Source organism: Odontesthes bonariensis, chromosome 7 (assembly GCF_027942865.1).
Source record: "Odontesthes bonariensis isolate fOdoBon6 chromosome 7, fOdoBon6.hap1, whole genome shotgun sequence".
Lineage (NCBI taxonomy): Eukaryota > Metazoa > Chordata > Actinopteri > Atheriniformes > Atherinopsidae > Odontesthes > Odontesthes bonariensis.
The window spans coordinates 31,966,475-31,993,393 of record NC_134512.1 but is presented as its reverse complement, the minus strand read 5'-3'; the positions used below and the strand labels follow the sequence as shown (position 1 = coordinate 31,993,393).

The following is a 26,919-nucleotide window of genomic DNA, read 5'->3' as shown; positions in this document are numbered from 1 at the left end:
ATTTAATTCATATGCATAGTCATGCATTATTATCGTAAACATTTGTACAAATAATGAACTTTTTTAATGAATGGATTATTGAAATTAAACTAATTCATCTTTGCTGTATTTTGCTTCAAATCCAAACCACACGGCTGACAAAGTGAAGTAAATCCCCAACAATTAACCTTCAAACAAAAATCTGGTCGCACAGGTTTGGATGAGCTGGCTGGAAACCACGCAGAGAAACAAAAGCGATGCAAAAATAAAGACTCGAGGAAGGAAGAATGGTGCTTTTGTTTTGTCACTTCTTTCTTATACCTGCCAACTCCTTCTGTTTTCAGTGTCATTTGTGAATCTTGAGTGCTACTTTCTAAACAAAAAGGGCAAACTCTTACCTGTACGTTGTTTTTTGGTTTAACCAACCCGTTTTCTGTCTTTTTTTTGCTAGTTTGTCTTTGGATAAGCATGCAGCTGACAGCGCTGCCTGTTACAATAAAGATTAAAAGCTGTATGTGAAGACAGCAACACAGTTTATGGTTATTTTCCCAAAATATCTGATCGAAGACTCGAGCCCTGCATCGTACACTTAAAACTAATTTAGACTAATGACATCGGGATGAAAATGGGTCAGACAGAAAAATGTTGGGCTTAAAGGTTTTTTTTTGTCGTTACCAAAATTTTCATCCCCATTTTTAGAAGATGAGAATAAGGAAAACGGTAAATGGAAAACTGTAATTAGGTTGATATGCCCGCTCAGTTTTTGGCTTGATGTGCATTAAAAGAAAAGGAAACAGGTTTGCTGATTGCAAAGTTTGAGCTTGCAAAGATTAAAATGACTGTTCATCCAACTGCAGCCAATCAAGCTAATATCAGCTCAATAGATATTAGTAATATCTATCAAACTTTAAATACAAAATACAAAAAAAAATCATGTAGAAGTTAAGGAAGACAGTTTAAAATTCTGCTGACTAAAATGTGACTTTTATGCAGTCGTGACGGTTGATCGCAGTGGTTCATCTCTTGTCTTCATCTTGCAGGAAATCGAGGACTTCAGCTTTGTCACCCAGCTGGCCGGCCTCACCGACCACCTGTCTGTGGCCATGCGGCTGGCTGTTTCCACCGGGGAAGAGGAGCCTTAGATTGACCACCTGAGTTTTGATTTTTGATTTTTTTTTTTTTTTTGAAATACTGCCATGGAGGAACGACAAACGACCAAGAGGAGAGGAAGACGTTATGAGTTTAGAGATGTGGAGCAGCATGAACGAAGATTGAAAGGACAGAGAGGAGATAGATGAATCGATGGAGGTGCACTCAGAGGACAGAAGAGGGAAGATGAGAGGGGAAGCTGAGGAGAGATATGACAGAGGAAGACTCTGGAAGGGAAAGATAAGCTGGGGGAGTTCAGATTAGGAAGCCAGAAAGATATTCATCTTCCTCCGTAAATCACCCTCACTTTTAGAAACGCACTAAATACTGCAACAACCACAGGAGACGGACTTTTTAGACTGTTGAGCATCACCTGGCCTCTTCTCCAGCGCTCCCTGCTGAACTGAATCCAGAGCGTTTTACTCACAGTGAAGAGTTTCATGTAGCCAATACACACTCCTTTTATCAGATCTGTTTTAGTCATAGTGTAAGTATGATTTGATTTGATTTTTTTTTTTTATGATTCTACCTTCAGGGACCGTTGGATGCTCATTGTTTAGTGTATAAAAGGAAAATACATCATTGGAGTGACGCATACAGCTACTGACTGGCCTTTACACTGACCGTCTGTGTCCTTGTGTCGTGCTTCTTCCTGAAAGGCTATTGGTCGGTTCTGCTGTCAGTCGTTCACCTTACTGCCCCCACGTCGGTCCCAGGAACCTCAACAAGTGTCTTTTTTTTCTAAAAAAAAAAAAATACATATATATATATAAAACAAAACAAGTCTTTCTAAAAGAAGAAAAATGAAATACAATTTCTATTGTTGCCACAACACTTTTTATATGATAGGGAGTTTAAATGCCTGTTTAATACTAAATGGTATGTTTCTAAGAAGATATGTTGTATAAAGGGACATGAAACCACAGGAAGAAGTTGTTTGTTTGATGCAATGTGATGCTTACGGCATGTTTTTCAGCCATGGCTGGTAAAAAAAAAATTAGAAAACCCTTTTTGATGAAACTTTGCTGATGCATGATGGGAAATGGTTTCCGTTTACAGCACTAATATAACAGCTTGATACATGCTTTACTTGAGATTGGATGCATCAAGGAGCATTTTGCCCTGAAACACACACTTGTGAGTCTGAATGCTAGTTTGGCATCTGTGCATGTGACACGCAGTGATGTTCACAGAAAGTGGAAGATTTACACAGCTCACCCCCCTCGTGCACAGAGGGCTTCGGGGGATGATTAAACAGCCATCACTGTGTTGTGAGCATGTCTTAGGGTTACTGGAACAGGATCAGGATCAGGTCTGGTTTTTGGTTTGAGCACAGCGAGTTGTCCAACGCTGAGAGACGCAACTGCAAAACCTCTTTACTCTGGAACATTTGAAACACCCACAGGTTGTGCTATATCAAGAACGCACATTATGTAGTTCAAAACAGTCCCAAAGACCGACACAACTCACTCATAAATACACAATAATCAGAACAGTGTACAAGATACAAGATGGAGTGTGAAACTACCTAAAGATGCAGTTTTCGAAGTGTTCAGACTGGGAGCAAAACTAACTTTCACAGATTGAGAGCTGCAAAAAAACAGCTAAAAGAAGCTGAGTTGAATTCAAATATCTGCTACAAAAACGGCACAAAATATTCTTTTAACTGTCTAATCTCATTTCCATAATCTACCTTCTGCCTAAAAACTTCTTTTAAAGGCAAAATATTGAAGTATTCTGGCTTATAAACAGTCCAGGATGCTTGAAAATAGATAATTTGTCTTTAAAGTCACCTCAATTTGACCCTTAATGTCCTGCGCTTCTGTTTGGAAGAGCCTATTATTCAGTGACTTCACTGAGTCTTATTAAGAAAGAGCCTCCTCTTCCACCCAGTTTAGGTACGTAATGCTAAAGTGAGCGTATGTCATGTCATCACGTTTTCATATCAGACATTTTCCTTTCTTAGTAAGCGTCAATAAAGGGTTTGGAGTCGTTGTCAATGAAATACAAAGAAGGAAATTATCTACAATCTTAAAAGGTGACATCGTAAAAACACACTGCTTAATCTTTAAATCACTAAAGTTGCCTTGAAGCAGTTCTAAAAACTGAGTGTGTTTATTTTACCATTTGATTTAATCTGGCATCTGCACAGTCTAATTCTCACAACAAGCTTCATCTTAAACTTGTTCTTCAGATACTTCAGAGGCAGATGCTCAGCATAACTCCAACTAAATCTATGCTAACTCCCAGTCTGTAGCAGAGCCACACAGACCGGGGTGACAAACGGGAGCTGCGTAAGGAGCAGTGGTTGGATACTGAACTGTGTTCGCTGTGGAAACGCTGGTTTTTGGAAAGCTGATTGGATGTTTTGTGGAGCCTTTACCCCGAAACCTAAAAGATAAAAGAAGGACTTTCAGCTGAAATGCAGCCACATGCAGCAGTTCTGTTTGGAAAATGGATGCAAAATGATACAGAAAAGTCATTTATTTGGCAAATTTGCTGACATTAGTGAGCTTAAAGGTGATATCAATCCACCGGAGGCTTTTTGTAACAAAACCTCTGTAGCACCAGTAAAGTTCTGGCTCTGGATCAGTGACAAACCCGGGTTTCATGAAGCAAACCAAACTTGATTCGTGTCATTCTGTTCATTTGTGGTGGAACAGTTGCATCGCCATAACAACAGGCATTTTTCTGTGTTACCTTGAGGAGCTGAAAGGAATGAGATTGCAATCATGAGGAGAATCCATCTTCGTTTGTGGCCAAGAAAATGTGGTACTTTTAACAAAGTAGTGCAGCGGTAGAGCAAAGGAAGTTGAGATAAAGATAAAATAAGTTAAATACAGCAGCTTGAGTCTAACGCTTGCAGAAGGATAACCGGCAATATAAAAACTGACCCGAAGGGCCCTGAACCAAGCATCAGTATGTGACGAGTTGGAGATAGTGGTGGTTTTACCAACTGCTTCCACCTTATTGATCTGATTGGTTTAAGCTTATGGTGAGACGTTGTTCGGCAGATGGTTCATTCTGCCAGTGTAGGTAGTTTAACATAACACAACTCATCAGCAAATCAGGATAGCAGACGTGTCATTTTCCACATTTGGGTTAAGAATCCGGACCGAAACCGGTTCTACGTGGGTGGAAATGCACTTTCAATGAACTAAACTGAGGGTTATTCATTCACTTGTTTATTTTCTGAAGAGTAATGTGTTATTTCCTTTTTCAACAAGCAAATATTTGCTTGTTGAAATCCAATCCTTTAATCCATTGTGCTGTTTTTGAATTTTTCCATATCCAGTTTATTCAGTGACAGCTCTACAGCCGATGAGTCCCACTTTTCTGATACAAAATACATCGTAAGTCATTCTGTCTCCATCACCGGGACCAGTGTTTCCCAAATCTTGTTCCTCGGGCCCTCCTGCCCTGCGTGTTTTACACGTTTCCCAGCTCCAACATACCTGATTCAGATAAATGAGACGGCTCAGTAGTTCTTCATTGAGCTCTGCGGGAGCCCTGGTAAAGATCCATCCGTTTGAATCAGGTCCGTTAGAGGAGGGAAACCTGTAAAACATTCAGGGCAGTGAGGCCCGAGGACCACGACTGGGAGGCACCGCCCAGGACGAAGTGAGATCTGAGGAGTTCTAGCAAATAGGATTTTCATTCTATTATCAAAGTTAAATGAAAAAGCCTTAAAACAATGTCTCAGTGGCACCGATGTTACTGAACAAGTTCTTAAAACTCAACTACATTTCCTGCAGCCGTCATAGTATTAACAGGCCTCATTGAATGTGCCATTTTCAGTAATGTGGTCCTGATACCGGGACTTTCAGGGTGGGAGGGGTTAACTGATGTTAGCTCCTTATCACTTAACACTTCACGTGGTAACGTGTTGGCAGAAAGCTCCAGATAAACGTTCCAGCATTCTGGGAATCCATGGATCGTGTCCATGCTCTCATCAGTCAACATTCGACGACAACCAAAATCCTGCTGTATATTTCTCTCTGAGATGTCTGTAAAAACAATCTTTGATGCTTGTTTTTCTGAATAAAACGTGCACTTCAGAAATAGTTTAGGTTTTCAGATACTGATTGATTTCCATGGTCTGCACGGTGAACAATGTTTACAACAGTTTTGTAACTATCTGCCTGTTTCTAGATCACTTGAGAGGAGTGAATTGTCACGTTCAACACTTATATACGTGTGTGTATGTGTGTGTGTGTGTGGGTGTTCATTTGGACGAATCACTCTTATACTTTGGTAGTAGAAATGTAGACTTTCAGTACAGATATGAGACTGTGTGTGCATGAGTGTGTGTTTTATGTTTCAGTTAAAACCAGAAACATCTGGGTTTTTTTTTTTATTCACAGTATGACTCCACAGGTCACCTGGCTGCTCACATATCTGCTGTCACGCGTGTCCCTTTATGACTTAAGTAATCTTATACCTATGACTAATATATTGTTATTATTAAGGTTTGTTTCTGTGCTTCATCATGTTTATCTATTTTATGTTGCAAATCACCGCTTGTGTGCTTTCATTAAGCTGAACAAATTAGATCAAATCCCTTAAAAACTTGTGTTTCTACACCACAGTATAAGACAGAAAGGTGCCACGGTATCCCTGAGAATCAGATCTGCAGGTAAATAGATACAGTCTCAGGGTGGAAGTCCACTGGGAGCAGTAGAAGAATATTTAATGACCATCACGACTTAACTGTCCTATTTATTACGGGAAACCTGAGTACTGCTGAACATTTAATTAGCACGGGGAGTTAAACAGCAGGACTAATGTGATGAATCGTATTCTTAAAAGCTGGAATGTGGATGTCATTCATTTCATCAATAGGTTTGCCTTTTGTTTTGGAAATGGTTGTGTTTGCATATTTTTGATTTAAAGGTCAAGGCATCAAATTCAAGCTGTTGCAGAGCCCCGACTTTAAATCATCAAGACAGTGTGACGGGATCATACTTTTTTTTTTAATTACTCAGGTGTTAGATTAGCGGTTGGAACAAAGACGTATAAGAATTAATCACGTGGGAGGAGAGCCACAAAGCTCAAGGGAGATTCCATGAAAGTTATTTTCATTTCAATATTACTGCAGGGTCCTTTGAATGCAATAAACCTTGTTTCTGATTGTGTCAAAGCTCCCAGAAAATGTCACCGGCTGCTTAAAACCTGTGTCTCCACTTAGGGTCAAACTACATCACTACAATGTTTTTTGTATCGGATGGGAGATAGTAGAAATGCGTCGTCCCAACTCTAAACGCAACTGAAACTCTAAAGGAAATGACAATTCAAAAGCATGAACAGATCTAATCGACCATATTATCATCCTTTTTCAATTCATGCATTTTTACACCATTAGGCCTGTAAAGATGTTTGGTTGTGGAGCTTTGAAGTCGATGCAAATGATCTAAAATCGGCTTCAGTTTGCTCAGTTCTGCCACTAATGGCTAAACTATATATCACAATCTCACACAATAAGAGGTTAAGCTTAATAGATATTTCTAAATTTCTAGAATCATCAGTCAAATTTACTCGATACACAGTGACTGAACTGTTTTGCTTTTTTTTTTAGTTATCTAGGACTACAGAATATTTATTTAAAAATGTAATAGAAAGATAAACCCCCTGAGGTGCCTCATCATGCCTCTGACGAGGTCTTCAAACTCAAAAACTTCCAAAAACAGTGAATTAAGATGAATATATAAGGAATAGTGACACAAAACCAAAATTAACTGAATAAAATCAACAACCGAAAAGTAGAATCATGCCAAACTGAACTGACTAAACATTACATAAAGGCCTATTAATCTCTCTGATGATGTAAACCTTTGGACAGGAAGATAAAAAAACTACTTTAACCTGTAAACAAACTGTAGATGCTGGTGTCCACATTCCAGCAGCAGCAAAAAGGGATTATTTATGCATCCCGAGAGGTTAAAGGTACAAAAGCAAAGACTAAAGGTGTCTTAAGAGTAAAGGTTAGAAAACAGGATGTTTAGAAATGGGACACCTGGTGATAAAGCTTCAGGCAGTTAATCAATGAAGGGAAAAACTGTGAGTGTAGGCGGCTTCAAATTTGTGACCTCAAATAGATATATACAGAGCAGTGTCATCTGCATATAACCGAACAGGAAAACTTATTATTAACATTAACTGATAAAGAAATTTCTTTGGCGTAATTGCTGGTTGACCTGGATTTGAGAGAGGTAAAATATTTAATAGCTTTGATATATTTCACAGCCTGATCAGTGTTTTTCCATCACAAACTGACCTTGGATCTATTACAATTGATCAAATCTCACCTGCCTGCAGCCCGTTGGCTCAAAACTCACATTTACAGCAGTCTTGGCTTTCAGTCTGTTACATTTTCCCTCAATTTTCGGTCATTCTGGACACCATCAGCATTGCCTTCCACCCAGTTTCTGTCTCATCTTCCTCATAACACTGTCGCTAATGACAATCAAGCTACCATAATTAGCCAACCACAGCCTCTGAATAATTCCTAGTAATCACAGCCCAAGCATGGCAATTAGTCGGATTTGAACCATTTCAAAACCAACACTTAAACAGAAATTAGATGACCTTAATAACTACCCAGCTTGTCATTAAGTTACAACAATAAAGATGCTGAATGCAGTGTTTCATGGCTGTAGAGGATATTATAGATTCTAAAAAAAACTCATTTGTGCTTTCTTTTTTTACATACATATATATCGATAGTCCAAACAAATCAATGGTTCAGTTTCTGACAGCTTACCTGAGAAGATTTGAGTATTTTGTTACATTTTTTATTACAAAAGTTGCCCTTTTTGTGTCACGTTGAGGACAGCGTTGTTCAGCAGTTAGTCGGGGAGTTCAGCTCTTAGCTTGCGTTGCTGCATGTACTGTGATAACGCTTCAGGCTTGTAGTTTAAGTAGAAGTGATGCCTCACTTTGCTATCCTTTCCTGGTTTATGTTTTCTCTAATTTCATGTTTTTTTTAATTGGTTCTTGTCTTTGGTGGGGATTGCTTCTTGATTGATTTGTCAAACGTGGTCTCTGTAATGTGGCAGAGGGATGAATAGCTTTTCTCTTTTTAAGCTTCTCCGACAAACTGCTTGTTTTCTTCTGCTTTTTTAAGGAAATCAAAAGAACTTTCCCTCTCTATCTGTGTCCTGTGTCGTTTTTCAGCATTTTCAGAGGTCGTCAGTGTGCTCCAGTCAAAGTATGTGTAGGAATAATTGGTGCAACAACCAACTGTGACGTTAATTCCATTGTGAATTCGTGGTAAGTGGTCACTGTGGTTGTGTGGTAAGTGAAAAGACCCCACTGAAATCATTTTTTCGCTTAATTTCCTCTTTTTCTTAATGTCATAACACCTAAGAATGCCAATGTGCTTAAAGCACCAGGGAAGCTGATATCTAAAGTCTATTTCAAGGTTAAAACAAAAAAAAAAAGGATTTTGTTTGTCTCTCTTAAGGGACAAATCGAGAGGAAGTGAAACTACTTGCAGGAGTCCTTCTGCTTTTGCTTAACAGGGGAGAAACGCTAACTCCTAACATTAGCATACTGTGTTGGGTGTGAAAAAGTCCCGTCACAATGAAACTTTAGTCATTGAGCTGAAAATGTGTTAAACGGTGTATAAATTTCCAGAGAAATCAACTTTAAGGTGACTAAGATAAAAACCAATTCTGAATCACTTTGAGTCTTTCATACAGTTGCATATTAAACAAGAAATAAGATTAATAATTCAATACTTTTGCATGAATTATTGGTCTGAACTGAGTGAAATCCTACTCTCCTTGGCTCTATGGACATCTTTAAAGGTTCACTCATTTCAAATCTGCCTGAAACTCAGTTTATTACTTACATGGAGTCCTCTTTTTTAATCCAGGTGTTCTGAAATTTTATATTTAACTTTAAAAATGAGATAGAAATGCATTAATTCAGACAAAGTATGCTAAAATAAATTCCAAATTATACCTTTAGGTGTTACTACTGATAATCAGCAAAGCACAATTCAACAACGAGATGATTCAAAGTACTTTATATATAACATAAAAGTGTTTAAACATAAACTTTAGTTAAAAAGTAAAACAGAGGGGAGAACATTATTAATAAAAGTCCTGTAATTAGATTAAACCAGTTAATGAAATGCAGAGGTGAACAGAAAAGTGTTGAGGTTTGATTTAAGAGCAGCTGGACTTGACACAGACCTGCAGTTTTCTGGTTGATAAAAACTGAAAGCAGCTTCTCCATGTTTAGTTCTAACTCTGGAAACAGAAAGCAAACCTGTTCCTGAAGACCTGAGAGGTCCTGAAGGTTCATCGAGTATCAGAAGATCTGAGATGTGCTTTGGCCCTAAACCAAGTAAAGCCTTATAAACCAACTCTTTGATGAACAGGAAGCCAATGTAGAGGCGTCAGGACCGGAGAGATATGATGCACTTTTCTGGTCTTAGTGAGGACTCGATCATCTTTCAGGCAGACCAGTTCATACACTGTGTGACAGTAATCCAGTTTACTGAGCTTTTTACCAAGCTTTTCTAAATCACTCTGTCACATTAGTCCTTTAATCCTTAAGACGTTATCTAGGTGTTAGTATGCAAACTTCATAAGTGACTTGATATGGCTGAAATTAAAGTTTAAATTCAGGTCTTAGTCCATAAAAAGACTCAGGTTTTTGGCTTGGTTTGTGGTTTTTAACATTATGAACTTAAACTGGCTCTAACAACAGTGAAGAAAATTGTGGATCATCCAGTTATTTGTTCACTGCAATTAAAGGGGAAGTTAAACCTGGACCTTATTTTTGGCATTAAATACGTTCAGAAACTCACCGCTAACAGTTTGGTGAAAGTCGGCGTCCTTCGGACGCTATTTAGATCACTCGAGATCCGCGTATATCCATATAACGGGAGAGAACAGTACCATATGGTGATGTAGATTTGTGAGTTTAGTTGCTTTGCATTGTCTGAGCCAGTGGGAGCATGTACATGTTGAAATGAAATAGGCCCCAAAATTGAACCCTGAGGAACTCCACACGCAATTTTTCTCCCCTCAGATGTGTGATCACCTGTGGACACAAAGTAGTTTATTTCTTTTAAGTAGAAAGAATAAATGCCCGGGAAAATCTATAAAGATCTATAAATAAATAAGTGCCTTAAAAACATTTGGTTTTGCCTAAATCATTTCCTTTGACGCTGAATAAAGTTGATCCTGCTCAGATACCCAATCTCAAAAGTTTGTTTTAGAATATAAAAGCTAAAGCTATCCTAATATGTTTAACATTCTTTAAATAGAAAATGTTTCAAATCTAACAAATATCTGAATCTCTTTTACAGAATTATGACATATCTTTTCTAAGTAGACTTCTTGAAGCACAAAACTTGATATATTTAATTGAACTTTTAACTTTTGTGTATTTCTACATCACATTTTACATCTTCCACGAGAAAGAAAAGAGAGTATTAATATCCAACCCTGCAGATCTCCTCCCATAAAAGTTCTGTGGACTTTTCTTTTTCACTGTCACACCTCTCATTATTCTGCAGTGACCAGTCATCTTTTTCCTGTGAAAAGTCTCACAGAAAACCACCATAAACTTCTTGCTCTGCACCAAAAAGCAGAACTACCGAACCAGTTCATGTCCATGCACAGTTAAATCAAGCTACAGTTACAGTGCATCAGGCCGTTGAACCAGACGGTGACCTTGTTCCAATTCATCAGGAGATGTTCTTGGTTGAACAAATACGTCACAGAGCAGAACAGTTGACCATGATATTTTTACAACTCTGTCTGTTTCGTACAAGCTGATTGATTTATTTTCTTTGGTCTTTTTTTTTTTTACAAATGAGATGCACACTGTCCCTTGTGGTAATGGAGAGTCTGAAGTTGACGTCAAACGTAGGTTTGTTCAGGCTGTTTAGGTTTTTTTATGCACACATTGTAGGATTATACTCTAAAATTGGATCTCAGTCCGTTTCTGCTCCTCATAACTACATGTATTAAAAAATACATATTTTTAATCGGTGAAGAATATAGCTCATAAAGTTCACTGCATATTTCTCCATGAAATGAGGATGCAACTGAATGTATGTCAAAGTATAATAAATCAGCTTACTTTAATAAATTAGCCAAAAAAGGAGGGTCAGATACAGCAGTGGATGAGATTTTGGCTTCTTCTTTATTAGCAGATATCTGCTCTGAATGGCAGCTAAGGTCAATCCTATTTCCATCTCCTTTTTTATTGATTTTTTTTCCCCCTCTTTCAGAGAACTGAACATTTTGAGCCACACAGGCAACAAAAGCAGTGGGCAGCGATAATGGGATAGCATTTCTTATAAGATGATGCTCCTGTGCCATGCATGAAACATGGCGTACCACCTTCTTCTTCTTCTTCTTCTTCTTCTTCTTCTTCTTCTTCTTCTTCTTCTTCTTCTTCTTCTTCTTCTTCTTCCTCCTCTATGTACCAGCTTCTTCTTTTACTTCTGACTCAAAGCCAACCGTGGAGCATGCTCTTAATGCCTGAGCCAATCTGAGTCCCATTGAACATACATACATGCAGGAGTAATTCAACTTCCAACCATATTATCTTACATATTACGGATTTGATATGGCTTCATACTTTGTGCCAAGTCCAGCTCGTTTCATTGCTCCCATGCGGTCAGAAAACATCTGTGAAAGAAACACTGGGTGAAAACACGACTGGATGAAAACAGCTGAACTGACTTGGAAAACTAAATAAACGCTATTGTGTTCCTTCCTGTCTGCTTAATGTATAAGAAATTAACTGTTTGCTGAAATATCCACAATACAATAAAAGTTGTTATTCAATAATCTGATTTATTCATTAGAATTCCAGAGTTTTGATGACTCAAGTCGCTGGTTGCACAACCATTTTTCTAGCAATACCTTCGATTGAGTTAATCAAGGAAGAACATTTTCTAGGTATTTCCAACCAAACTGTAGGTGGACTTATTTGCCTTTCCTGTGCTTTGAAGTCATATCCTCGAGCATTCATGTGCTCAGAGGACCATGACAGAAATAACCAATGATTATTTGATTGTGTTTGTCTTTTGAATTGCTGTTTATTTTCCGATTGAGAAAAAAAAAGATTAAAAATGAAAGGAAAAACATTGAGATTGTCGAGGTTAGATAAAAGTAACTGAACTGTCTAGTGGAGATGATTTGATTAGCACCTGCTGCAAGGTGTCTTCATATATGACTGGTTCAGACCAAACAGGGGGGATTACTAAAACTGAATTATGCCAAAAACCCAGATGAGTACATCCAGTAAGAGTGTACAACAAAGATATATTGTTATACAAAGAAATATTTGTTCTCCTTGGTCTGTCACCCTTAAAGGGGAACTGCGGTATTTTCAACATTAAGCCTCTTTTCTGAGTCGTCTGCAATGTTTTAGAACCCCCCTCACCGCTTTTTTGATGTTTACTGCTGTCTCCGGTATTTGCCTAATTTTGATTCATCTCAACCTGCTTCAGAATGGCAAATCATGTGCATGTCTAGAAAGGTCCGTAAAAGCACCATAAACGTCTGTTTTCAAAATCATCAACTCACCGGAGTGGTTACTGGTGTGCACTGGTAATCCATATCAAATTTCGTGGCGAAAAGTTGCTTCTGTCGTGTTTTATTTGGCAGCTCGTTCATGCTCGCACTATTTTCTTAGCGGTGGCGGAGTAATATCAACGAACATCCAGTACAAAATGTCAAATAAAACACGACAGAAGCAACTTTTCGCCACGAAATTTGATATGGATTACCAGTGCACACCAGTAACCACTCCGGTGAGTTGATGATTTTGAAAACGGACGTTTATTGTGCTTTTACGGACCTTTCTAGACATGCGCGTGACTTGCCATTCTGAAGCAGGTTGAGAACAATCAAAATTAGGCAAATACCGGAGACAGCAGTAAACATCAAAAAAGCGGTGAGGGGGGTTCTAAAACATTGCAGACGACTCAGAAAAGAGGCTTAATGTTGAAAATACCGCAGTTCCCCTTTAATATTTTCAACCCTTTCTTACTTTTAAAGAGGTAATTTTTAAAAATAAATAAAAATGTGCAAGTATGTTCAACAGGTGCCAACCTGGCACCCTAACCCTGGATGGGTTAAATGCGGAGGAGTCATTTTGTGTATTTCCTTTATCTACATGACAGTAAAAGTCTTAATTTATAAAACATGTTAACTTTCTAAATCAAGTCAAAACTATTTAATACCTCGTATGAAAGTAAAACGCAGCTAAATCAGATCTCAAAGTTCAGATAACCTTGACACAGATCCTACGTTGATTTCAGTTAATTTTCCTTTTTTTCAGCCCGGCTCTCTCCTCAGTCCTCCGGGTCTACAAAAGACCAAAGGTTAGAGAGCAAAGGTAGCGTGACTACTAACCACAGTAAATGTAGATATATCAGGTTTGAATAAGCCAGAATTGTTCTTTAATACCAGGTGTAAATGAGGTGTAAAAATCAGGATGTGTGTCCCCGAGCCCCACATTGTGAAAGAAAATGGGTGTCTTCCCCCCCAGGTTTGAAATGACTGAATCAGTCCGGTCAGTGAGTATAAAACCTCCATCTCCACACAGATGTATTGAATGTTGTGGTTAAGCAATAATCCATGTGAAAAACCTTGACAACATCCTAAATGTTTTCACTTCTGTGTGTTTCTTCCACTGTATAAACAAAGCAATCAATCAAGTAATTGTTGCTGTGGCTCCTTGTGAATCCCTCATTTTGTTTATTCACCTGAAGTTATTACTGACTGGAATTTTTGTTATCAATTTGGGATTTTTCCATATACACAGTCTTTGTTCTGTCTTTGCTCAGTATGTCTTTTTTGTTGTTGTCTTCTATTGCATCAGGAGGTCCTTTGTTCCCACAGCCATAAGGCTTTTTAACAGTGACTGCTGAGTTCTTCTGAAATTGATTAATTGATTTTTTTATAGATTTTTTTAAAATTTATTTATTTAGTAATTTATTATTATTATTGTTAGTTATTAGTAGTATTTTTATTACAATTGGTATTATTATTGTTGTTGTTAATATACAATCATTGTAAATATTAATAATTTTTTGAGCTTGACTAATTTGAAATTGAATAAAGTATTTTTCTATTCTATTTTATTCTTCTATGTATCAAATCTTTTTCCAGCATGTTTATTTATCCATATTGTGAAGGGTTGACAGCACTAGTTTGCACTGAGGTGCCCACTTTTCACAGTTTACAGCTATAAAAGGGTCATAATGTCAGAATGACAGCACACCATGTGAGAGTAAAATAGTTTTGGTCACGTCACTCAAGCGCAGTGTGGTTCCTAGGGAAACCACGGCTGAAAAAAAACTGCTTCCTCATTTTAAAAGTTTCATTTGCTCACATAAGGAAGTAACACGAACTAACTAAAGGACAATTACCCACATGAAATAACCCACGCTGTGAAAACTCCCACTCGGCAGTCCCACAGACAGAGACGTCGTTGTCCCATGATGGACCGAGGGGTCTTCCCCATCTTGCTGGATCTCTATAAATCTGGAAGCAGGTGCAGTTCAACAGCACAGGCAACAAGCTGACAAAGCTGAACTGAGACTATAATCCACTGCTGCACTGTGAAGACAATCTACTCTCACCTCAGGAATGGCTGCTCCTCGTCTCGCTCTGTCTGTGTTGGTGTTGATGCTGGCTGTCATCGCTCTGACTGAAGGTAAGACCAAGATCTGAACTAAGAGAAATGTTGGCCGTGTAGCGGCTTTAATCCACCAACTTTTAAACTAGAAGTTAAGCTGTTGTGTGTTTTGTAAGGTTAGGATCCAATTAACCACAGATATCTCTGCTCAATGTTTTCTGGAAAAAACACACAAATAGATAAGTCCTGAGCCGTTAAAACAGTGAAATCAATATCTTTACAAAAACAATACATCAAATCTATAAGGTGTGTAGCTTTAATGGTCAATTAAATTTATATTTTTGAGTCAACATTATAAGTAATTAAAGCTGTTCTATGAAACAGTTTTAACCAACAGCCAATCATTTATTAATCTGACTAGATCTGAATACGCAAAAGAATTATTAGATTATTGCAGCTTTGAAGGTTGAAGAAATCAGTATTGTTTTGAGACATTATATTTACATAAACAGTAGTTCAAATGACTACAGGGTGTTTAATGTGAAGGTGCTTACTTATAGAATTATGTCCATAAATATCACTTTAATAACTGGGCCAGTAAAGCTGCACTATTCCGGATATTTACATAAAAAATGGATTGACTTAAGAACTAAAATGTAAAAGTGATTGCTCTTTTTGATCTGTTTTAGCTGTGTTTTAATTTAAACTTCACATTCAGTCCCTGCACAGCACCAAACAGAGGCGGGTTAGTAATCAGATAGTCACCATTTTGCCGCCAAAGGCCAAAATATTAGCTCATGATACGGTGGAGACCAAAACAGAACCAAAAGGAAGGTGAATATTGAAAAGGCATCCCCTGAAAGTACCGAAAGTATGCAGATACTTTAAAATATAAGTCAAAAATAAAGAATTAAAGCAAATTAATTAATTTTTAATTTTTAATTAGAACAAAACACAATCAGTGCCTGTACCTTTAAAAGCAGAGGAGTTATTCTTAACTCAGAGGAACAGAGTACAAAGAGCACAACCTCTTTAACTAAAAACATCAGTACCAGTTGCAGAAATTAAAAAGGGAACCAAAAGAGAAGAGGTACATGATGAATGAGAGTCATAAAAGGTTGTTCATTCGCTGTTGTTTCTTTGCAGGTTTGCGTGGTGCTGGCCCCAGGAAATGCTGCTTCAACTTCAATAACAAACCAGTGGATAAAGAAAGAGTCTCCGGCTACATCAAGACCAGCCAACGCTGCTCCAACTCCGCCATCTTGTAAGTTCACAGTCTCACAGCACCACTTACGCATCACCAACGTCACTAACTCTGCTCCCGATTCCACTGACGTAACTTCCTCCTGTTTCTTTCAGGCTGAAGACAGTGGCTGGCCGCCAGCTGTGCGTCAGACCCTCAGCCCAGTGGGTGAAGGAGCTCATCACATACCTGGACAACAAAGCTGCTCAAGGAGAGTCTTCCACACTGTAAACATGTCAACAACATACCCACTATAACAGCCCACATGGACACGTTTATCTGTTTAATGCTTCATCTGTTGAAATGATGACCAAATTGAAGCTCTCAGTCTATCTATAATATGTTCCAATATCATATATTCACTTGAATGAGTAGTGCAGAGATCATTTCTTGCCCTGTATTTGAAATATTATTATGTTTGAGTTACAGTTCTTTATTATTGATATAGACCGGCGGCAACACTGTGAAACACCTTTACATTGTGATTTTACCTGACCTGACAAAGTATATTCACTATAAAAGAGTAATGTCTTCCAACTCCACATTGTGTCATCAGTAGAGTATAAGCTTTGAGCTACAGCACTTGTTACTGTGCAGATAGCTTTCTACCTTTCTTTTCTAATATTATTTAAAGTGAAGTTGTTGGGGCTTTTTTTTCTAATTATGCTTTGAATTGTTCACACAAGTAATGTAATTTGACAAAATAATCGCCTGTTTCTGTGTTTTCTCACTAATTTGTTTCTCTTAAATTAAAGCGATCATATGTGGAAGTTCGTTTAGCCTAACATGTCTTATTGGTTCACATATTTATGGGGATTTATTTTAAACTTAGATAGTCTCTCAACATAAACAATTTTAAGTAGGCTTGTATGAAATAAGAATGATTTATTTACTATTAGTGGTTCAAATTGTATTAATTGTGAGATATGTGAGATAGAGGAGGATAAAAACAGCTACTGCAACTAGTTTTAATCAAAAATATTTCCTCATTTAACATAGTTTCACATTTTCATGATTTTAGCAAAGCTTTTAGAAAAGCTGATCATTTGAGTTGTGCTAGCTAAGTCAACTAGCATTAGCACTAGGGCTAGTTAAATTTAAGGAAATAATTCACCCATTTTGCAAATACATAGTTTAATCAACTTAGGATAAAACGATCACTTGCCCTCAGTTCACAACAATTTAGGGATTTTGTCACAATTATACACCACTGTGTGACCAGATGGTTGTAGAAGCTAATGTTAGCCTGTGTAAGCTAACTGAGTGCAGCAAAAATTTTGCATTTATATATTACTTAAATTTGTGTTATAACTGAAGTCAGATTCAAAACCTAGTTTGCTATAGTGAATTATAGAATTTGAAATTCAGCACTGGACTTTTGATATCTTATTGCGTTTCTTATTCCACATTAAATAAAAGAAACTGTACATAAATTAACGGTAATCCTTCTGAAAGCTAATTAGCTAAATAATAGCTAGCCTCTGACCAGTGGTTTTGAACTTGTTCAGCCCCAGGAGTCTTTCTGGGGTTCCTACTCTAAAATTAATTGAGTATTTCTCTGCAATTATAAACTGTGTAAATCATCTTGGTGTCAAAATAAAGCTAACACTTGTGAGACTTGATCAGAGCTGCCTCAAACCGGATGTTCCCGTCGCAACCCCGGTACTGGGGGGACATCCCAGGTTGTAGTTTTTAAGTTATTAACCTGCTATCAAAGCATCATTTCATCATTTAAAAACTTCCTTGCAACAAAAGGATGAGAGAGATGATGAATAAACAAAATATTATTTTTTTTGCACTCTGTGTTTTAAATATAAAGCACAATATAAGAGAAAACACTCAGTTATTTGAAATAAAATATTCAATTAAAGATCAAGATAAAAGTCAAGCATAAATGTGTATTAAAGACTGCTTTTATCAAATTTTTCAATAATTTGGGAAATTTGCAGGAACACTGACTGTTGCTTTTCTTTGCACTAGAGTGCGCTATTGTACGTGTAATTTCAAACCATCACAATTCAAACCCTTAATCACTAGTTGGTCTGCTATTAGTTGGCAAAACAACAAGAAGAGTCTACAAATGAGACATCTGATGCATTTAATGCTATTTCACATTATGATTTGTTAGTATACAATGGAAAATCTTTGGTCTAAAGAGTATTTCAGCTCAGTATTTGTCTTTTAGATTAACTTAAATGAGCTTTTTCAATTCATTCCATGGTAATTAGTCCAAATGTCCAAATGAGAGGCAGCCATGATACAAAATGCAGAACACAGAATTGAGAGATTGCCAAACTTTTACTGAGAGGACCCTTACAAAAACAAAGCTGAAACACTGAAACAGTGAGGCATGGAAAAGGAGGTTTAGCAGGCAATTAATCAGGCTTTATAAGAACAAGAAAAACTTTAATATCATATATTCTATTTCAAATCATTTAGGATGCTTTCTCCTATATTGTCCTTTATATTTAAACGACAGAGAACAGAAAATAAAAATTTTGTTTGTTTTTCATCTCTTATGTCCTTTTGTCAAAAGGAAGGAACTTGTCAAATGATTAAATCATGGATTAAACATGAAGAGGATATTGACTCATTAAACATAAATGAACAGAAATATAAAAGTCTTCTCAATCATTCTATGTAGTACAGGGACTGAACTGAAAGTAATTATCTTTCTGTCTGTCTCGGTTGCCATTCTTTTGTCCTTTGTTTTGTTGGCTGTTTGTGGTAAATGAATGTCAACTACAGTTTCATACCACCTCTTTATTTTTGTGGTTGCTGAACCAACAAAACCACCTCTGTCTTATTTGATACAGTTCGTTGAGGTGGTTATTAAGTTTTGCTGTTCACAACAGTCTTTGAAAGCACCGCATTTTGGCGTGCAGCACTGAACGCCCCACAAACAGGCCGGTCACGTATGTGTTTGACCAATAGGAGGGCGGATCTAGGTTCCCCTAAAGGTGTGTCAATTTGAAAAGAAAGAGCTGACCCCAGACAGGAAGTTAGTCAGTGTACCATAACTAAAAGAGATCACATTTCCAGCTTCTATCAAGACTTTAATCAACCTAACAAGTCTTTAATTTTAGACTTTATTGTACACCAGCATGTGCAATATGCTTTTTATCATCACACTGTTCTATTTTGTGTAATTTGTGTAAACTGGACTGCTGTTTTCCACTTTGTGAACTTTGTTCTGTAACTGTCACAAGGAGGTTACTGTGTATGCCAAGAAATTAGGTATCAATTTAAAAAGTATATTTTAAGCTTGATTTTAGATGAAGGGGCCTATATCCACCCCCATAACCTGCTGTTATTATTCTATATTTGTCTTTATGGGAAGTTTTTGTGTACATTTAAAGATTGCAGTTTTTATAGAATCAGGCCAGTTATTGAATTATTAAAAAAACAAACATAATCCTTGTCTTTGTTAGAATAATATGCTGTTAAGATATAAATGTCCATGATTGAATTATCCCTGGTTCTCTCCGGGTACTCCGGCTTCCTCCCACTGTCCAAAAAACATGCACGTTAGGTTAATTGATGTCTCTAAAATTGTCCTTAGGAAAGCGTGTGTGCGGTTGTTTGTCTGGTTTGTCTCTGTGTGGCCCTGTGATGGACTGGCGACCTGTCCAGAGTGTACCCCGCCTCTCGCCCGATAGACTCCAGCCCCCCCGTGACCCGACCGGCGGATTCAGCGGGTATAGAAAATGGATGGATGGATGGATGAATTGTGACTGCTTGAGCAAACAGTTCTTGTAAGTCTTCTTTGATTCCCTACCAGCCTTCCTTACAAGTTCTCCAAAAATAATGCCTTGAATATATCTTAACTTCTGGCAATAAGACAAAAACAAACTATAGTTTGGAAATGGTCCTTTGTGTGTCTTGTGTCTACCAATATAATTTATGTACAGTGAATGCATAATATAATATAATATAATATAATATAATATAATATAATATAATATAATATAATATAATATAATATAATATAATATGATTACACTTATACTGAAAATATCGACCGGATGTAGCATTGTATAAATGACGTCAGTGTTCCTCTCGAAGAAAAACAGCCGTTGGAGCCTTTTTCTTCACTGTGGTTCATCTGCGTGTAGTATCCGTCAGCGGCCATATGTAATTTAACCTCATTCATTCATTTCCACTCGCATTTCGGTTCCTTTTGTCAACAATAAACGGAGGATTTAGTCGGGCAGGCTGCGTTGCTCTCTCCGCTCCGTCATTCTCTCAGACGTTGGGCGGTGTGTGCCTCGGTGAGTGTCCGTTGCTGGGTGGTGACAGTGCGGCAGCAGCATGATCGAGCGACCAGAGACTGCGGTTCCCAGCATCGCTGTAAGTCAATTTCTCCTCAAAAGATACCAAATAACTGTTGTTTCTACGAGGCCGATAGTTACAATCTTAACTAAAATACCCTTCTCCCCACTGGCCCTGTGTCTTTGTCCCGGCTAGTTCAGACTTTGAGATATTTACAAAGATTATTTAAGATATTTTGAATAAACTATCATGCCTTCTGGAAAAAGCTATAGCTTGCTGTTAATTTAGGCACAAATGCTGTTGGTCTTAATATTTTGCCAGTTCAATGTTGCTCTGTGTGTACTAAATGTACTCTTTGGGACCACATCATTATGATTTGTCCTAAATGTCAGTGATAAATGAACGAAGGCTAGCTTGAGGGTTCACTACAGAACAGCACGTATCAGGAGGGACTTGGTCTGGTTTCAATTATAGCCCGCTGCTGTGGGAAAAGATAAATTCTTGTTTTGACTATGTGAGCAGTTAAAGTATGTAATTGCAGCCACAGATTTGAATCCTTGACTGCCACACGGATGAGATAAAGAAATACAACATGTTTCACTGTTTGCAACACTAGATCGTAAAGGAAATATACATTTTACATGGCTAACTATCATGATTATAGAGCACCCTGTGACAACCATGGACGGACAATGAGACAACAGGCCACTGGGACCAGTTCTTCAAAAGCCCCCCGCCCCATAACTTGATGGCTTTTTGATAATTTTGCACCTGTTTGAGAAGCTATTTATCTTGTTTTGCTGATTGGTTTAGTTTTAGTCAGTTTTGTTTCTTCTAAATCTTATTTACATTGGTTTAATGTCGGGCGGCAGCTTACAGTTGCTAACATCTGACTTTGCAGCCTGGTCTCATTTAAAAGGCTTAGTTATTGCACGCAAAGTCATCTGCCGTGTTTTTTGTACTTTTGCATGTAATTTTACGCTATGTATTTAGAGTAAATGACGTCCTTCTCCTATGCTTTTACCCCAACCCTAACCATTACACGGTATTTACAGTCATTTTGATGATTTGGACCGTAATAGGGGGAGACTCTCCACCATACTGTGCCCTAACCTTAACTAATTTGACAGCTTAAATCAATACGCCAAAAGTTTAAAACGCGTACAAACGACATGTGAAAAGTGCCAAAAGCGGAGTGCTATTTATACGCAAACTTCCTCGCAATAGTCACGGGTATTTTTCGTCTTCAGGTCTAGTTGGCGTTGATGGAAACGCAACCCCTGAATGGACACGCTTATTATCAATGTGGGAGCTGCACTCTGGGCTACAAGTGTGGGCACAGCTCACTTTTTCTTGACAGAAGAACACATGTTTACTGGCCACAAGGACTCACATTGAGGCTCTGAAACTGACAGCAACAACTCGGGTTCATTCGCTCTGTGTGAGGCAGACGTCCGTGGTCTAATTAAAAACAATAAATTGGTTTAATTATCTCAATATTGTCCATATCAGACCAACATAGCCTTTAGAATACAATGTGATGCCGTCCGTTTATGTTTTTGTAGTTGCAGGCTACAAAAACTCCTACCCTTTGCAGATAGTAGGAGTTTTTGGACTGATTATGAATCCCCAAAGGACACAACCACTGGCATGGGATTATTTTAACCCACTACTTCTGGTGTAAATACAGCATTTTTGTCTGCCTTCTCTTTGTGTATTTGAGGACATTTTATAGTAAATATATTAGAAGTTCAGATCCACAGGTGCCTGGTCCTAATGGTCAGTAATCCTTCCATGTTTGTCACTTGCTTTATTTAAGGCTTTTTTTTTTTTTAGTGTCGTCACTTGCTGACCAAACTTCATCCCACACATTGTAGTCATACTGAATCTCTCTGTGATAAAGTCGGACGTGACTTTTCCATAGCGTCATATACAAGTGTGGCGATGGAGATGGAGATAGCGGTACTAAAAATAGCAAAAGAGCAACAGCACAGTCGCTGTTTTCAAATGATTTCTGCTCTCTCTCTCTCTGCACTATTTGGTGATGCAATATTTACCGCATAATTCATGATCGATGTGTAAGGAATCAAACCTGAAAACAGCTGATGGAGGCAGCGAGAGGGCTAAAGGATCAGCTGCTGCGTGCCTGGCGGGGGGCTCAGGGCTCAGGGCTCAGTAGTGCAGATGATGTCAGTGAGCCAGGCTGCTACTATCACCACTGGGTGGACTGGGGGAGGGGTTCATATGAATGCTATGGACTGACTAGCCTTCCTTTATCTCATCCCCCATTACTTCCCTCTTCTAAGTCCCGTGCCTGCTGCTCTGCCTGTTGGTCACTTTTTTTTTTTGTGGATTCAATAATCATGAAGCTATGAATGGGATATTTCAAGTGTGTGCTACAGATGCAATGTCCCCGTGAGTCCTTGTATTCACAACAGTGTTTATAATACACTCACACTTGCACATGCACACCGTTTCCCTCATGTAATCTGATTCACAGACTCTCCTCCTGCATTCAAACCCACACAGCTTTGTTGTAACTAAATACCGACAGCCTGCTCTTATAATTTCTTCTCAACAGATAAAAGACCTGCCTTGCAGGCTGTGCTATATGCTCTACCCACATTTGCAGCTCCAGGAAAGTACACTGACCATCAGTGATGGCACCTTATGTAACACGCAGAGAGCTCGGATGTGGGTGGATCAAACATGGAAACAGTGGAAAGTGCCTCGGGCCTGTTCAGAGTAGTTGGGCCTGCTGTCGAGCTGTGTCCATCAGAGTATTGATGAGCTGAACAGATTGTATTTCTCTCTTGGTGTGTTAATGTTGTGTTAATGTTGGTGAGTTGGCTGAATGTCACACTCAAGCTGTAGCAATGTGGCGTTAGACTGATACTGGATACTTACCCACCGTCAGTTTTTGGTAGTTGATGCACCGATTGCAAAATTCTTGTCCGATACCGATTTCCGGTTTTTAAGGAGGTCTGACCTGCCAAAACCGTTTTTTCCAATAACTATTTTCTATCTAAGAAATAATTATAATCATATAATAGACACTATATTTGTTTGGCTTGAGTACCCTTTCCCAAATTTAATACAAGTACCCTTCTCCTAGACAACATTTTGCTTATATAACTGCAATTAAAACCACAACTAGTGGTAGGCTATATGCTATCATAACCCCCCTTTTTCAAGAATAAAACATCACAAATAAGAAATAGAGTGAGCGTTTATAACAGTGCGTCCTGAGCAGATTTATTTTCAACACTGACACAGTTTGTGTATATGGCTTAAAACGCTCTCAAACAACTCTGGCAGCGCTGTGTCAGAAAAGTACCGCCAACTTGGTAATTTGTACCGTGGACTCAGGTGTTTCATCAGATTTACGAAGCCTTTATCCTCTACTACGCTAAACGGCTGGTCGTCCAGTGCCATGAACTCCATTATTTTCCTGGTGGTGGCGGTGGACTTTTCAGTGTTGATGTCGAACATAGCAGCCACGGTGGAGGGTTTTTGTGGTTGCTGCGACTCTGCTGCATCCTCCTCAGTGTCCTCCGCTAAACAAATCTAGATGCTTCTTTTCCAAGTCGCCTATTAAGTTTGTTGTTCCAAATGTCTTAGGCGTTGATCCTCCGCAGCTTACTTTTGACTTGCAAGCATTACAAACAGCGTGTTTTGGGTCGTCCTGGCACAAAGTGAAATAAGTCCAAATCAGTGACATATTTTCTTCCTGAGCCTTTTTTATTCTGGGCGCGTTGAGCTGCTACGCACCGCGCATGCGGGTCAGTTTGATCAGCCGACAGTGTGATTTGACATGAATCGTTGCTGATTGGACTGGTGGTCCGACCTTTGAACCAGAAGGACAACACAGCCAGAGAAACAGAAACAAACGTGAGCTGTGCACTTTATACAACATTTTTATGAACTAATTTATCACTGTTTTGTGACCCCCCTGGCATTGTACTGTATTACCTTAATGTTCTGTGTTTTCACTAATTGTAATGTCTGACTTTTCAGTAAAGTTTGCTTTAAAAAAGAAAACAATAAAATGAAAAAATCTATACCCGCGGCTGAAAAATCGATACTTTATTGGGAAACGAAATATCGATATATATCGCAGTATCGATAAAATTGCTCAGCCCTAATGCACAGGAGGGAAATCAAGTTATTAACTAAAGTGTGTCTGACGGCAACACCGTGGACTGTGCAAGACAACATTCAAGCCATTCTGCTACTTCTAACTTACATCATACATGTCAGAGCAGCCAAATTCACTGCACAGACGTTGTCTTAAGTTATTTGAATCGTGATTATAAAATCAGGCTCTTATTGAAGCAGAGCTACAGCCTGGAAATACTTTAAGTGACCACAAGTGGGCTGATTTTTCAGTCACAAATTTGTGACCACAATAATAAAATGGTCAAATGTGTGAATGAGAGCAGCTTTACTGGCATTTGGGCTGTTTTTACTCTAAGATGCGACTTTGTGAGCATGTGTCCAGCACCAGAGAGTGATTTGATTTGATCCCCAACGGCATTGTCAGGGTATGTTAGTCTGGTTTTGGAAAAAGCTTGATTTGGACACGATATACGTTACATTTTCCTCTCTGCAAATCAAACCTTGTTGGTTGTTATCTCAAAGGTTGGAAGTTCTGCTTCCACATAACATATAGAGGCGATCAGTGTGAGTCCAAAGTTCCTTGTGGGACAGATTTACCTGTATTTTCCTGCTGGAACTTGGAACTTGTTCCCTTTGACCTTTGGTCCTGCTGGGGGATCTTTCCCCCGGCATTAGTTCTTGGTTAGTTCATAACAGACAGAAGATTAGCATCTCAGTTATTTTTCTAACTGACTAATCTAAAAATTTTTTCAGTGAATTACGTCAGGAATGAAACATCCCAGCAATGTTTCGTCATACCTCCCCACCCCCTCACCCATGTTTCCTGTCAGTCTATTTTCTGATGTCTGTCGAGTTAAGGGAGTGTTTCTCAATTCCAGTCCTTGGGACCCACTGCCCTGCATGTTTTCGATGTTTCCCCCGAAACCGCATACTTCCATACGGCATACTGATTGATCAGACAGTATGCAGAGCATTTACCCACAATGCATTTTGCTCCTGCCCGAGCCAAAATCAGCCGGCCTGAAGCGGATTTCGCTTAAGCTCTAAACTCTGTAAACTTTAGCAACATTTGAAACATTTTCAGGCGAGAAAGTAGTCGTTTAGATCCCCAACGTGTTGAAAACCTGACAAAATACCGGCTATTCACAATTTTGTTCCCACAAATTTGGCGCTACTAAAGCTAGCCGCAGCGAGCAACGCACTTCCGGTTATTTTCACAAAATAAAATACCCGTTGCCTTTTATCATAGGGAAAGCCATTACGATACAATTGGTGCTTTTGTTTTGAAAACAGGAAGTGAACCTACCCTCGTTGTAGCTAGCTTGAAACGGCCGTTTTGACAGGAAGTGACGATCGGCGACGTCACGTTACGTTGCATCTTGGGTAGTTTGAGTACGAGTAGTAACCTCATGATGCATACCCAACATTTCGGCGAATCTAGTATGCATCCGGGAACTTCTCGCTTACTGAAACTCACGTACTAATTCAAAAAGTTAGTATGAGTAGTAAGAGTAGTTGGAGAAGTATGCGGTTTCGAACACAGCCCTTGATGACCATTTGAATCAGGTGTGCTGGAAGAGGGAAACATCAAAAACATGCAGGGCAGTGGGTCCCGAGGACCGGAATTGAGAAACACTGAGTTAAGGTGAAAAGGACATTTCACCACCTTTTAATAATCTAAATACAGATTTTTCTGTTGTCGTTAATCGTTTCTCCTCATCGCATCGGACAATACATACGTTCCACTCTGGTTACAGCAGCTGGGATGAGGCGATAAGGCTCGCCTGCAGAGTTGAACGCCTTATTTTCACAACCGGCCGCTGAGTCACTCTGTGTCATCATTTTAGAGTTTGAGTTGGTCTCGACTTCGGCTGCGGGTAGTTTTAAACCCCCGGCCTATCGGCAGAGCTGTCGGTGTTGCAGATTTCCATCTGTGCCATGCATGACAGAGCCTGAGAGGCCAGAAATCAATCAATTGTGTTTGCCTCATGTGGCGTGCAGGACGGTGCACGGTGATTGGAGGGGGGTGTTATCACGGCAGCAGGCTGGGAGATGGAGAGGAAGAGGGAGGAGATGGGGAGCGGAGAAGGGGATGAAGAGATATGTTGACGGTAAAAAGAAAGCAGCTGGTTTCACCGCAACCTTTCGTGCAAGAGGGACGATGGATATGATTGAGCACGTAGGGTTTCTGTTGTTTCTTTTTGCGTCTCGTCTTCATCGATTTAACATCACATTTCTGCATTCGTCCTCCGGTGAATCGGCTTCTTTTTTCGTGTTTGTCAGACCTTGTTGGGATTGACTTTGTCTTTCCACACTGTCTAGGAAAAGCCTGTTATTTCTCTCACCTCTTTTCCCCTGAAAACAACCTCCTTCCCCTCTTGCATTCATCCCAGCTGCACTCCACTACAAAGGGGCTCTGTCACTGCAGGGCAGAAAAATGCTAATTGTAGGCTTTAAAAAAAGATTTTTGCACTTGGTGTTTGCACCAAGTTTAGCTAACTTCATTTTTTTTCTCCGTCCATTTGGTTACAAGCATGCTT

General features: G+C 38.8%; 3 protein-coding genes across 7 annotated transcripts in view; all 3 read left to right on the top strand.

Annotated features, from left to right (window-relative positions):
- The window catches only part of smpd3 (sphingomyelin phosphodiesterase 3), a 117,835-nt gene extending 112,642 nt beyond the window's left edge, over nucleotides 1-5,193 (top strand). The window contains exon 10 of the mRNA XM_075470571.1: nucleotides 1,020-5,193. Within this exon, the coding sequence (XP_075326686.1) occupies nucleotides 1,020-1,121 (102 nt within the window). The 3' untranslated portion in view covers nucleotides 1,122-5,193. The remainder of the gene's footprint in view (nucleotides 1-1,019) is intronic.
- A 9,369-nt stretch (nucleotides 5,194-14,562) lies between these two features.
- Nucleotides 14,563-16,768, top strand: LOC142384795 (monocyte chemotactic protein 1B-like). Its single transcript, XM_075471102.1, has 3 exons — nucleotides 14,563-14,823; nucleotides 15,892-16,009; nucleotides 16,105-16,768. The coding sequence occupies exons 1-3, from the start codon at nucleotides 14,757-14,759 to the stop codon at nucleotides 16,217-16,219; spliced, it is 300 nt and encodes a 99-aa protein (XP_075327217.1). The 5' UTR covers nucleotides 14,563-14,756; the 3' UTR covers nucleotides 16,220-16,768.
- A 3,289-nt stretch (nucleotides 16,769-20,057) lies between these two features.
- Nucleotides 20,058-26,919, top strand: part of LOC142384377 (septin-7-like) — a 55,834-nt gene continuing 48,972 nt past the window's right edge. For 2 of the 5 annotated variants that reach the window (XM_075470570.1, XM_075470569.1), the window contains exon 1: nucleotides 20,058-20,338. In XM_075470570.1, coding sequence (XP_075326685.1) covers nucleotides 20,300-20,338 — 39 coding nt within the window. In that variant the 5' untranslated portion in view covers nucleotides 20,058-20,299. Of the gene's footprint in view, nucleotides 20,339-26,470; nucleotides 26,559-26,919 lie in introns of those variants that run through there. The other 3 variants (XM_075470567.1, XM_075470568.1, XM_075470566.1) reach the window with 3 other exon arrangements.

Coding starts and splice junctions, on each gene's coding strand:
- LOC142384795 (XM_075471102.1), top strand. CDS start 14,757: ATGGCTGCTCCTCGTCTCGCTCTGTCTGTGTTGGTGTTGATGCTGGCT. Junction 14,824..15,891: donor TGTCATCGCTCTGACTGAAG/GTAAGACCAAGA, acceptor GTTTCTTTGCAG/GTTTGCGTGGTGCTGGCCCC. Junction 16,010..16,104: donor TGCTCCAACTCCGCCATCTT/GTAAGTTCACAG, acceptor TGTTTCTTTCAG/GCTGAAGACAGTGGCTGGCC.